Here is a 14,767-nt window from a genome sequence, read left to right on the forward strand (position 1 = left end):
CATAACGTATACGACCCGTTGCCAAAAACTTTTTGTGATGTAGCCTCTTTGGCCGCCTTTGGAACAACTTGAAACAGGTTTTTGTCCATACAGAACATAAGCGTGTGAGCATTACAAAATGAATAAAACAGAGCAAAGATAACAAGCTGTCGAGATTAGAGCGAGAGAACATCTAATGTGCTTATATAAATCCAGTGATTTTCTTACATTTTCTCTCTCTATTTTAGCGTTCTTTGAAATCATTTTACGTGTAACCCACTTGTTTAACGTTTTCAAGTGGTTATCCCACTTAAACGACAGTTGGATACGGCTTATCAATAGATACTAACTCGCAAGAGGCAACAAATGATATGCGATTATAATGGAGGGATAATGCAAATATATATATATCAATATATCCATATAATGAGAAGCCTAATGAGATCAAATAACGACTACGGCTCTCATCATTCAAGAGAATTCAAGTATTTTATATTCTATAGAGTTTTCATAAACAGCTTATGGGCCAAGTTTTACTCGATTATGCAGCAAATTGCATTTGAGCGCCGGGTTGAGAGGGAGGCATGATGCTTGTTCGTTGGATTTGTTGTTCAGAGTAAAATAAACCGAGGGAAGATAATTCACTAAGTACATGAGGAAAAGGGAAACTGGAGACAGCAGCGCAACGGCAAATGAATGGCGGAAGTTTAAGAGTCATCAGAAACGGCTAAAGGAGAGGAAGGAGGGAGTGGCAGAAAGAAATGTATATCTAATGGGGTTGTTTTCTTTTTTTTATTTATTTATTTTATTTCTGCTAACAATATCAGCACTTTTTAATGATATCAAACTCGCGTCTATCTAGAGATGTGTTTTGCAACTCTAGCATATTTTCCACCATCGGCTGCACTAATTTAAAAAGTTGAAATGGGATTTTGAACTAGTCGCACTAGAATACACAACTGTTGCGCTCTTGATTTGACGGATTACGCGTAACTATGCTGAGAAGCTGAAGTGAAGAGCTCATGCTGCCAATACTTGAACAAACTTTTGCAAAATTATTCAACACTGCCAGTCACATAGGAGCTTTCGCAAGGAGCACATGAACAAAGCACTTGCACGTAGCAAGTTCTTCAGCGGGCTTCAACTAGCGCTCGAGCTCACAAAATTTGATTTCTAATGGCAACAGTTTTCTTCTTTTTCACCCGAAAGGAAAAAAAAACTAAGAAAACAAACTAAACTTTGAAGGCAGCAGCTGCGCGTAGACAGAGATAGCATTAGTGCGGGATAAGCACATGTTGTGTGTGTGTGTTAGCATAATATTTCTCGTCTTGTTGCATATGTCAGAGTGAATGTACTTAAGCAAGCAGATAAACATAATCTCACAACTTTTGAAGGTCTTTGTGTGTTGCGACTATAAAATTAAACAAGTAAGAAGGCTCCAGTCGAGACTGCTCGACTAGGAGATACCCTGAACCCTCCAAGCTGATATTCTAATCAGTCTGGACTTCTTTTATGCACACATACATACACATGCACTTATAAGCACGTGCTCTGCTGACTGCGCAGTTAGCAGCGACTGCGCTTGGGCTGCGCTGCAATGTGGGCAATATTATGAGAATTTATTTGTTGAATAATTTCTTTTGTAGACATACGATCTTAATGAAACTTTCAGAGCGTAATCATATGGTTAAAATATGTGTACATTCCAAAGCACAAGTCTCTAGTACTTGAAAAGTACTAGTACTTTTACAAATTGGGGGAGAAGGGGGCGTGGTATCCAAAATCTGCAAATTACAAAATCTTTGTATCCACTAACTTTATATACAACCCAAATATGAAGTCTCCAGGTCTAAAAGTGTTAAAATTATGCTGAAAAAACCAAGTCGATTTTTCGATTATTCTCGATAAAAAAGTTATCGGACGAGTTATCGAAAAAATAAAGCAAACTTGTACTGCCTATGGTATACACGAGTATGCATGCCAAATTTCAGCTCTCTAGCTCTTATATCTTCTGAGATTCTTTTGCTCATACGGACGGACGGACGGACGGACGGACGGACGGACAGACGGACAGGGCTATATCGACTCAGCTCGTCGTGCTGATCAAGAATATATATACTTTATGGGGTCTGCGATGATTCCTTCTGCCTGTTACATACTTTTCACAAAACCATTATACCCTGATTTCCCATTTTCAATGGGTTCAGGGTATAAAAACACAAAAATATATAAATAAGGAAATAGTGCAGACAGCCGCAAACTTAAAAATTTGTTATTTGATGATCTGCCGACATATGGGATACCCTAGCTAAGTCCCCGAAGTTTAGTTAAATATTTTGATTTAACATAGTTGAATGAATTCATATATTTGTTAAAATTGTATATATATGAGAGAGCAATTTCCTAAAAGAGTATTATAGTTTCGACTAGCTGTAGATATTCGTTTGCTTCACTTTACTATCATGTGATGAGTTTTTGTGGCAAAAAGAAACGCTTAAGGATACTTGTGCAAGATTTATGACGTGTTAGTTTTTTCGTTTGCAGTTTTTACTTTTTTTCGAGTGGAGTTTGCCACAGGACTTGCAACAAGTCCACATCCTTTTGCGCAACAACCCACTTGCACATGCATATGCATATTAAAGCGAGGACATGCAATTTTTGTTCCTTTGCCAAGTGGCGCTCATTTTTTAATGAGCGCCCCGGAAATGTCTGGGTGTGGGTGAGTGTGCCTATGTATATGTGTGTATGTGTGTGTGCGGCGTTCGTTTTGATTTATGAAGAACGCTGCGCAGCTGACGTTTCGTTGGTGGCTGCTGCGTGGGTGTGGCAGGACTTTGGTTAAATATATATATATATATTTTTTTTTTTTTTTTTTTGCTCACTCCACGCTGCTTTACTTATTTAACCAAAGTCCTGCCACACCCACGCAGCAGCCACCAACGAAACGTCATATATATATATATTATTTTTAATGTGACGAACGCATATATGAAGTATTACTGCATCCTGTTGCCGTTTGCTGTCCGTAATGTCCTGTCTGGCCTGAGGCTTTATGTTTACTAATTGATATTGTAAGCGCTCGTCTGCCTAAAAGTTGACTGCAAAAGTCCTTAAACTGTATTTACGCATCGCACACGCGTCCATTAATCAAGCAATTTATCAAACATGTCATTTGAGAGCAGCAGCAGCAGCCACAATTATGAGGGAACTGGTGCAGGAGACTTGACGTATTTGGGATTTGATCGTCATTTGTCCGCCCTCTCTCTCTCTCTCCCTATTGACACGCGAGATATGTGAGCAATTTGCCAGAGTGGAATCCAAAAGCATATATGGACCGTGAGACTAATTAGGTACTAAAGTGCTAAGATTATACACATCGTTCAGAAGGAAGCAATATTGCATCATTGCTTTCCCGAATTTAGTAATAATTGGAATATTACTCAGGAGCTCAAATTTCTCACTATTCAATATCTTTAATTTACTAGCTCTAACTGAAAACATTATGAAATACTGCAATGTTGAATGTTGTTCATAATTTAAATAGATGTTGCAAAATACTTAACGGACATTAGTCTGTTTTTAAATTGTTTTGCCCACAGTGCGAAATCAGCCAGGATGTTAACTAACTTGATTGCCTGACTGAGTCTGTGTCTGTCACTGTGTGTGTGTGTGTGTATCGCTCGATTGGTATCAATGTTGTTCCGCCATTGGCTCTGGTAAGCATCAACCACAATTCTGGGTCATGTCAAAATCGTAAGGCTTGTCAATCAGCTTTATCATTTCGTCAGAGAGTGTGTGTGTGTATCTTGTAACGTTAAACCGGCATTAGTCAATTATGTTCTGCCTTAAAAGCCATACAAACGCAAACAAGTGCGGCCTTTAGCTTAGCTTAGCTCTTAAGGCGGCGCTCGAAGGCGGTCCTTTGGCTCAGCATAAAAGTATGCTACAATTTTGCATGCACAAACACAAGCGCACACACCCAGCCACACTAACAAACACATGCATACATAAGCAGCTAAAAGCTTATAGTTCATCAAGCGAAAAAGTGTGTGGGAGCAAAAAGCGAACCGGGAGGGCTGAATCTGAAGAGCGCTCAAAAGAGGTTAATAACTGTAGACACTGCCAAGCGAAGCTTGAAATGGAGCTAGCGTAACTGAAACTTCGGATTGCTTGCCTGCTTTCTTTGCATGCAGGAGGAAATGAGTGTAGCATGTGTGTCTATGTGTGTGTGTATGCATGTATCTACAATAATGTCTCAAGAATGTGTGTGTAGGGAATATACGTTATGGCAAGTTGTTATACATGCTCTTTTGGAGTTCTAATTCCACGTGAAGGGTATAGCTGTTCGCTATATACCCTATAATATTCATAATAGCTTAAGCAGTGTTTAATTCCTTCAATATTAAAACTCTTTCTGTCTGAAAATATTTATCAATTTAATATTTCAGAATAATTTCCCAACTTCTCTTAAATCTTATCAGTGTTGGTAAACGCGTTTATTGCTTCCGTTTCTCTTCATGTTATATATTGCATAGCTATAGCAAAGTTTCTTCATAAGCTGTAGAAAACGATTTTAAAATATTTGTTTATTTTATAAAAATTAATATATTATTATTTGTATGTATTTTATCCAAAAAAAAGAAAACCATTAACAAATTCTTTTACTTACAAATATTTCGTTCAACAAGATATTCTTATTATTTTTTTCCATATATTTACTGGGTTGAGAATCTGCTCTATTTTGTATTATTATATTCAACTTTATTCATTTCACTTTGCCGGAAACATTTTTCCATTGTTGCTCTCCATTGTATGCACATATTAAAGCGTGCATCTGCATTTTGGTAAAAGTCTTGCACTCACAGCCTTTGTTAAGGCATTCATGCATGCATCAACGTGTTTGAAGGAGCGAGCAGATGTAATTTGCATGTGTGTCAAAGCCAAAAGGATGTGGCACATAAAAATGCTGACACACTTAGGAGCACCCCCCTTAATAATGTCTACATTATTTATATAAAATTCTACTTGTTTTCTTTTTATGATGGATCTTATTTTGTTTGCACCGCTGTCACGCCTACAAGCGCATAATTGAATTTTTACGACTGCTAAGAAAATACCTTAAAAAAAAGGAACGAAAAGTCAGAACAATAACAAGCGTCATAAATAAATGTCTATATCAACGGGGCAGCGAAAACTTCTAGTCTAAGCAGTTTTATGGGCTGCCATAATCGGAAATTTTTGGCTTTTCGGATTTGCCAAACTCAAAAGTCTTTTTATTACCGTTGAACATGCGACAATTGTAGCGCTATATAAAACACGTGCCTATATATTTACATACATATACACATATATATATATAAATATATATGTATGTATATGCATATTTCCTTTTGTATGTTTGGGGCGAGGCTCTGCTAACTTGGACCGTCTAGCCGGGCCCTGCCACTGTGCGATGCCCACGCAAATCCACGCCAAAGTCATTTCCGTGTAATAAAAGTCTGGCGCATTGCAATTTGCGTTTTACAGAATGGGCGTGGTCAAGTGCAATGAACCGCTTGGAAAAGCTGGCGGGATAAAAATGCCAACAATGTTTTCGTAACATGGTCGAGCATTTTTACGCCTAAAAGTATTTTCTGAAAATGGTAAAATGGACGGGGGGCGGGGGCAGACTAACACAGCTGATAAGCAGGCAACAGAATACAGCAGACACACAGCTTTAGCAATTGTAAAACTGACAGGCTTTTGCTGTTCTTTGTTGCGGCACAATGATGGGCAGTGTCTGATGCTCAATACCCTGTAACTGGAATTGGCGAATGGCATGACGCGTGGCATACGACAAATGTAACATACCCAGCTCTACTCTTCAATATCAAATGCAGATATTTTAGTATTTTCTCTTTTCAGATACTTGTTTGCCATATAATAATTGCGACATCTATTCATTCAAGCTTTTCAGCTTTAGTTTTTTGTAGAGGGTTTTTAAGTCGGTATTATAATTTACAACGCAACCAAACACTAAACCACAAGCCGTACTTCACACATCCTGTAACCGATACTCTACCCTTTGTGAAGTTTGTCTAAATATATACATATATATACTGATAAAAAATATATACATAGATGTATATTCACTCTTGGTAAAAAAAAAGTAGAGAATAGAGAATAACATGAGCTTGCGTTCTGTTTTGTTGTTTCTTTCTCTTTTGTGTTAGTGAGCGTGCGTATGTGTGTATCTGGTCTTCCGTAAACTCGTGTATGTGTGTGTGTGTGTTCATTTGTCCATTTTGTGTGGGTAGTTAAATATTTATGTGACCTTTTTAAATACCCTGTAAACTGGCACATTTGCAAGTTCTTTGAAAACTTTTAGATTCCATTTTCCAACTAATTAAAAGTCGATTTACAAAAGTTTCTTTAATTATTTGAGTTATTCGACTTATTTGGCTATTTTAATTAGTTGCTTCAAGGTAATAAAATTCTCTAACATTTTTTTTTTTGTCCACAGTGACCAATTCTCTGACATTTATTTTATATTTTGCTAATTTTAAGTTTCGCTTTAAAACGTATTTAAAATTTTGTTTGCATACTTTTTTCAATTAGTTTAAATTAAAATTCTATCAACCACGCCCCCACCGCTCACCCGACAGTGTAATATGGCCAAAGGCGCAAACCGCTTGACGCACACTTAAAGCTAGCCACATTCAGTTGAATTTCTCTGCCCAGACACACAGTAAATTTTCCTAACTTAATTAACTTGAAAAGCAGCATCTGCTGCCAGCTGCTTCTTCTCTTTCAAGCCACGGGGCCACCATTCATTAGGCGTCATGCCTTCATTTCACACAGAACTTTAAGCATTTATCTTAAATATTAACACAAATGTCACAGTCCATAGTGGCTGACTGATAGTCTCTATGCAGCTTTAAGATGTCTGAAGACAATGACAAATTCAGTTATTCATATGTTTGTTAATTGATGAAGGAATTTAAAAGTTCAGCAATTGTATTTATTTTCAAATTAGTCCAATAATTTCACAGCAATAAGTTAAATTAAGCTTTCGTCTTTACTGAGTAGAATTTGTGAATAAACATAATTCATAATTCATAATACATAGCAAAAAAGGCAAAATTAACTTTAGTTACAGTTTGTAGACTTCGCAATTAATGCACATTAAATATTTATTTAATATTCACGTGGTTGCTGCTATCGTCGAACCCGAGAGCTGGGAGCCACCTGGCAAAACGGAGTTCTATATGATTAAACGTAACTATTTGAATAGCACGGCGCACCGGATTGCAAACTGTGCATAGGGAATGTTGACTGAACGCCAAAGCGGATGCTTCACCTATACATAAAATGCGCAGAGAGAGAGAGAGACAGAATGGGGGAAGAGAGAAAGAAAACGAGACTAGGGGTTACACAACCATGTGTGTATATGTTTTCTGTTGCGTGGGTGGAAGTTTGACAAAAGTTTAATTGAATTTCTGTCGCCTGAATGACGTCAAATGGACTGAGCTTTAAATATCAAAATATATAAACCCATTGAATTATGAGCAAAGCTTGTTATGAACTCAATCTTCTTTAGATTGCATATATCTATACACATGTTTGCCCATAGAAGTGTACGAACTTAAAGCTAAAGCGTTGCAATAATGCGTTATCAATGGCAAGTAATTGTGCTTGATGCCACATCCTTCAGCCATACACACATACATACATTTATACACAGACATCAGGCTTCAAGCCGCAAACATTTGACCTAGCCGCACAAATTGTGGATGCCACAGCTCTACGTCGCATGCATAGCAAGTAGTTCAGATGTGTGAATGTGTGCAATTGCTTGCGGCAGTGTGTATGTGTATGTGTGCTCGTGTGTGTATCGGCGTATTATGCAAATTTATTCATAGTTTCCGCTTTTTGACTCATTATCATTGACTCACCGCTGATGCTCAGCGTCTGCGTATAATTTACTTTACGAGCATGGACTCATACTATCTGGTATCTATAACAGGTATCTATTAGGTACGTTATCTACACTCGCTCGGTGTGGGTGATACATTATTGACAGCGTCACTGCACACTTATACACTGACCTTCATCTAGTGCTTCCAATCAGATATTGTGCATTGATTTCAAATGCTTTTAGGTCATGTGGAAAATTGAACTAATATACCATCTGTACATTGATATAGGAAAGTAAGTCAGGAAGTTTATAATTATACTATAACCTTATACCCGAGTTTTTAAAGCTCTGATGATTATGATTTACTTATCTAATAAAAGTGCTTCATTTGAAATACTTCTCAGCTGAAATTAACTTCAAGTTTGCTTTTATTACCGTTAAAGGATAAATAATTCTATTTATTGATTTATTATAAGCGCATTAATTATAAGAAGCTTAAGCTGAAGTCCCCCAGTTCGCTGGAATCTTTGGCCAATTGTCCCGCAGTTCTAACTCCGCAAATCCATTTTGTTCTATGTGCAGTGAAGTGTGCGTCTGCGTCTGCTTGAGCATTTTCAAATAGATAAACGCATTTAAATTAGTAGGAAGTGTAAACTTTGCCACCAGAAGCAGCAGCAGCAGCAGCAGCACAAAAATCATGACCAAAATTTATGGCGACAACGCGTGCACTGGGCACAGCGCCAATTGGTCGAAAGGCAAGGAGTGTTTTAAGAGAGTGGGGGGAGGGGGGCTGCTGGCCACGCACTGCGGGCGGGCCAACAAAAAATGAAATGACCAAAAAGCGTCAAGCAGACAAAAAGCCCGCTGCAGTTGCAGCAAACGCCATGGCGCTTATTAATGGGTCATGTGTGCGCTGTAAACTTTGGCCAGAACCGAAGTTGGCCTTCTCTCAATTGCTGTTGGTGTCGGTGTTGGCTTTGTTGTTGTTACTGCTGCTGCCGCTGCTGCAGTGCTTTAAACTTTTGCGAGAAGAAAACTTTGTGTGCCAACTCGCCTGGCACAACACCCGCTGGGTGCACAGCCACGCCCTTACTTAACCTAAAAAGGTGAGAAAAGCGTACAACAATATCACATATACATATAGAAATACACACACATACACACATTGTACATTAGTTAGTTCATTTTTGGTAATTTCCCTGGCACAAAATTATGAGGCGCTCATTTGCATATTTTTCAGCCAGTCAATAGCAACAACAACGAAGCCTACAAATTGAAAGCGCGTTACAGGCATTTGCATAAAGCACTTATCGCTAAAGGCGCTACAAATGCATAAATCATCATCATCAACATCATCATCATCATTCAACTAGAGACGTATACCATTCAGCTGAGTCAATCGAATGGACATTAGTGCGGAGCAAATGCTATGCTCGTGCGTGCTAGAATAGAACACTAATTGTCGACAACTAAACCCAGGCCAGGTATGGAAAGAATTCAAAATTAAGTAAAACAACTCTGGACTTAAGCATGTTAACATCAAATAAAAATTACTTGCTTAATAATTATATAACATGGCACTAACAAGAATACTATAAAATAGGCCAACCTTCATAGACTTCCCAAAGCGACCTTTAACCAAGTAAACAAACGATGTTTCCTCAACCCTAATCAAAAACCACTTCAAATGAACACAATCCGAATAGAGTCAACATTGCAGCATTTTCAGCTCGTGCCTGCATTGTAAATCAGTCCATCTCTAATCGCTACGGCATACACGGCGTATGCGTCATAAATGTCAAATGTGCCCTTCGCTTTTCGATTGTCTCGCTTCAAATCACAGTATCGCGTGTTGTTGCTGTTGTTGCTGTTGCTATTGTTGTTGGCAGCATTTTCGAATTCATGTCAAGCATCCGAATTGAAAATTCAATGTGTTTGTAATTGCCAAAAATGGACGTTTGGATATTTGCCCCCACAAGGGACACTAGGGCCAGCCCATCGAAATTCTGAACTGTTCGGTGCAAGGAAATGAACTGTACGCAGTGTCGGGCCATTGGCAATCGGCAATCGACCATTGTTAGCGCTGTGAAGGAAATTAAGTGGCTGACGATTGTGAATGGCCAAAGAGCACGGGCACGGAAACTTCAGGGAGCTACTGCTTATATTGATTAATAGATCTTGGCTATGTTCATTGCTAAAAATGGCATGTGCTTAGCCTCACATTATGCCTGCCCAACTTAAAGTCACGCAAAACAAAAGCTGTGCGGTCATTCTCATTTATACGAGTTAAGTTAAATGAGCAAACCAGCTTCATTCGTTGGGAAATTCCTAGGGAAGTGGACGAAGAAGAAGAAGATGAAACAGACAGAAAACCAGGGGCAGACTTGCGGAATAAGGCAGAGCGTAATATATTTTTGGCTGAGTGGAAGGCAAATCAAAATATATATTCGTTTTCGAAACAAGACGAAGTTTCTTTTCCGTATTGTATAGAGAAATTAATTTGAAAAGTTTTCATTTTGTTTAACTTTTATATATTAATTATTCTTTTGTATATTTGCCTAATATTCATTAACTTTTTCATTATTATATTTCTTTAATTTTCGATTAACCAATACTTTCATTAGTATTTTGAAAATCTAAATTTAGAATGCAGTCAAGTGCGTAAATACAAACAGCGAAACAACAATCAGAGACACGACAAAAATTGTAAACAATGCGACGAACAGAAGGAAAACGGAAGAAAGTATGCCAAGCCAAAATAACGGAAATAAAAAGACTAAGAAAAGAAGTTAAACTAAGAACTGTAGCTGCAACTGACGCGTAATTAAAGCTGCCTTCAAACTGAAATTCCGTGCGGACCGGAAGTTGTTTAACAAACAGCCAAAAAAAAACAAAACAAAAAATCCTTTTGAGCCTGTGGGAAAATTCCAGTAGTGCGTGCTGTCGGTTTTCTTGGTCACTAGCGGAAAATTCAAAATAAATTGGGAAAAAAAAACTGGGTGGAGGCTTTTAATTGTAGGTCAAACGGGGAGACGATAATTGGAGCAGTCGAAACGTGTTGCAACTTTTGTTATATGTGTCAGTGCTGCAGGTTGGTCAACAAAAATTCCAACCACTTTCGATAGCATTTCGCCATGAAAAGCGCGATTTAATTGAATTAACGTTAAGCGCTTGGCTGCTCGAAATGAATGTGTAGTAGAGTATTTACGTTGTGTGTCGGATCTGAAATTTGGAGACTTAATTGAAACTGAAATCTCTCTGACAATTATTTCACAGCGAATTCGATCAATAATTTCAATTGTAATACATAGAAGGGTTTCGTTGATTTAAAATTAAATTAAATATTAAACAGAATTTAATTAGTTTGGCATTTTATGACATTACTCGCTGAAGTTTCCACTTCAAAGTGAATTGAACTATGAGTAAAAATATTTAATATTATTATATGAACAATTTCATACAAATCCTTGCAAGCACAAATTGTAAAAAAAGTAAAATTATTTATTTGAAAAATATGTGGAATATTTTTTCGAATAAACTACCCAACTTTGATATTATTAATAATATTTATTCAAGTTTATTATTTAGTAATATGATTTATTTATGTTCATTATTATTACAGGAATATATTTTCCATTTTGTGATAAAGCAATTCGAGCTGAAACTGATACTAATTGCATTGCTCTATATAATCCCCTTTTTACAAAATACAAATCTGCTTTCTTTTCCAAATTCTGTTGAAAATATTGTTTGGAATTTGTGCTTTATCAGCTGCTATGCCAGCCAACCCAGATCTGCTTGGTTGCAGCAGCTATTGTTTCGAAATCGCTGGGAATTTCGTGTAGTCTACTTTTTTGGTGCAGCAGCTGCTGCCACAACAGCAGCAACGACATGATATGAATTGCAAAGCAATTAAATTGCACAATTGCGGATGTCAGTTTTCAGCTTTCAGCTTTCAGTGCTCAGTGCTGCGGCAGTTGTTTGCGTGTTTTACAACATTTTGTTAAGCCTGACATTTTAGCACCTTAAATAGCAACAATAACAACAGGCACTTACTGCCAGCTGATCGCTTGCAATGCCCGCTTGTTTTCCACAGCTGAACATGTGGCAAATGTGGCAGCTGCACGCATCGTGCGACCATTCTCGTTCGACCAATTGCACTTGGTAGGTTTGCGTCCCTGCTAAGCCATTGCATGACATGCATGACTATGCGCACACAGTTTATAGCGTACACCCACTGCTCTAACAACTCGAGCAACAACAATCATCAAATAGGCGTGTTTTAGTTTCACCTTCCTTCTACTGTTTTGCTGTTGCCGCATTTTGAATAACAAACAACGAAATTTGTTTATAATTGCACATTAGCGGATAAAATATCGCGCATACCACACAACGGGTGTGTATGAGTGAGTGTGTGTGTGTGCATGTGTTGTGACTTGTGTGCCGTCTGCGCCAGCTGCCTGTCTGTCAGTCTATCTCACTCTTTCACTGTTTGTGTATGTGCTGCAGGGCAGACGCCTTTGTTGCATATAACAGAGGTTGTTATGGCCCCTCCCCCTTCCCACATGTTTTTTTTTATGGTGTGTTGCTCTATGTGCGCTAAACTGTTTGTCATTATCGCCGATTACGATTGCGATTATTCAATTATGTATGTCCATGCGTGTAATTGGCTCGATGATAAACTTATAGCGTCTGCATAGCAGTGGCTACTAAAAATTCATATAGCTTTTATCGGATTATAGAAAATTTCAAAGGAAACACCATACGATACATAGAGTTGTCACTTAAGATTATAATAATATGAAGATAATCAAACGAACTATAACAGAAATGCATAACTGACTAACTCTCTATTTAAACTCATAGCGTTTTTAATAAAAGCTTTGGTATTGGATGCAGTTCCTGGAAAAGCTGAAGGCAAAAATCTGCAGCACGTTCAGAAGTCAGCTTAAAAAGTAATTGCCAATATACTGTGAGGACAGTAAGTAGTCCGAAGCTACCTCCACATATTTCTGTGAATTAGTCGCACATTGAAGTGAATGAAATGAAAATCGATTTTTGGCAGCAGTAGCAATAGGACACAACTCATTCCCCAGTTCAGTTGAGTTCAGTTTAAGTCGGCGCTTTCAGCTTTTTTTCTCTTAACAACTCGGATGATTCATGTGAAACATATTGCTGTCGCTTTTATCATTGAAAATACGCAGCGCATACTACATTTAACAACTATAATACATTAGTATGGTCATTAAATGCACTTCAATGGCCCTCTGAACAACACCTTTGAAATTTAACAACCGAAACGTGCCGCCTGACCAACATTACCAGCAACAAATAACAACAAATAATCAAGTGTTAGCTGAAGACACAATCAACACACACACGCGCACCGTTGTCCATAAACACGTAGCACACATTTATGAAACATTAAAACGTCTTTTCGGATTGAAACATTGTCAAACGGGTTCTAATATGTACCTGCACAGCCCAACTCACTGTCCGACCTGTTGCATATGGACAAGATTGTGTGTGTGTGTGGGTGTGTATATGGTCGTAAAATTGTAATAACAAACAGATATAGTCACACTAATTAATTGCTATCCTGTCCAGACTCAAGCCTTGACCAGAATGCCTTTTAGCTGCTTGCTGCCCTTTTTGGCCACAAAATGCACAGACAGCTTTGTAAATATAACGGTAATTCTGATATTCGAGTCATTTCTACTGTCAAACAGAGAGGCTCAAGAGCACAGCATGTGGCATACAGTAGCAATTATATAATTGGCCCATTTACACTAGGCAATCAACAAATACAGCCATTTACTTTGTGATTTCAACTCGATTTAATTTGAATATAGAATATGCAAATATAATAAAAGAAACTTTGCAATGTCTATTAGAAAATTCCAATAAATTTAAGGAGTGAAATTGAAATGAAGTATGCAATGCTAGAGTAAATACAATTTATTGACAAAAGAATAAAATGTGCTACATAAATAAATTTCGTCTTACAAAAATGTTTAAAAAAATAGTCTACATTTTAAAAATAAATTTTAAAGTAAAACTTTACACACAACGTCCGCACAGCAAAATGCTGACATACAAAAAAAATATATATATATAATGTTGCCAAAATTAATAATATAAAATATTCAAACAAAAAAATCAAAAATTTGTATACACAAAATGTTGATTACATAAACTATTTAACTATATTTATTTACTACACATTGAAAATATACTTTAAATTAATTCAGATACGTTTTTACTTTCATCTAATAGAAATGGCAATTTGACAATATTTGAAAACACATTTGAACACTAGCCAATGGACTTTAGATACCAAATCAAGTCTAATCGAACGACATGTAGACATATGTATAAATATAGATACATATATATAAATGCAGCTAGCTAATGAAAAAAAATTATGATGTTTTAATGTAGTTAGATGTTGGTTATGTATAAATTTAAAAGGTATTTCATAATTGTGTTCGGTGTAGCAGCTTTAGAGCTTACCTTGTGGCTGTCAGGCAGGCAAACGCTTTTATTGGTGTCTGAAACCTGCAATATATAAAAAGAACCAGAAAAGAAAATGTCTCCACTGGTATAAAAAATTTTCAATTGCTCTCTATGTAGATTTTATTGTCGGTTTATACTTTATCCTTTTTTTTTTTTTTTTTTTTTTTTTTTTTTTTTTTTTTTGGGAAGTTTGGAGGTATTTGATATTTGGGTTTGGATTGGCAAAAATATTTGCAATTTACTTTTTCTTTTATTTTTATTTTTTTTTTGGTTTGTTGGTTATGGGGTGAGAGAGAAAGAGAGAGATGGGAGCACATGTTATTTCTGTCTATAGATGCGAACTACATTCTGGTTGCACATTTTGCAATGCATAGT

General features: G+C 37.1%; 1 protein-coding gene across 5 annotated transcripts in view; it reads right to left on the bottom strand.

The window, feature by feature from the left end:
• The window catches only part of msi (RNA-binding protein musashi), a 139,772-nt gene that overhangs the window by 33,273 nt on the left and 91,732 nt on the right, over window positions 1-14,767 (bottom strand). For 3 of the 5 annotated variants that reach the window (XM_089470682.1, XM_089470687.1, XM_089470684.1), the window contains exon 3: window positions 14,390-14,434. The exons of the other annotated variants lie outside the window; for them this stretch is intronic. In XM_089470682.1, coding sequence (XP_089326808.1) covers window positions 14,390-14,434 — 45 coding nt within the window. The remainder of the gene's footprint in view (window positions 1-14,389; window positions 14,435-14,767) is intronic. 5 annotated transcript variants of the gene reach the window in all.

This window comes from Drosophila arizonae, chromosome 2, assembly GCF_054131065.1.
Source record: "Drosophila arizonae isolate 15081-1271.41 chromosome 2, UAZ_ARI_1.0, whole genome shotgun sequence".
Taxonomy (NCBI): domain Eukaryota; kingdom Metazoa; phylum Arthropoda; class Insecta; order Diptera; family Drosophilidae; genus Drosophila; species Drosophila arizonae.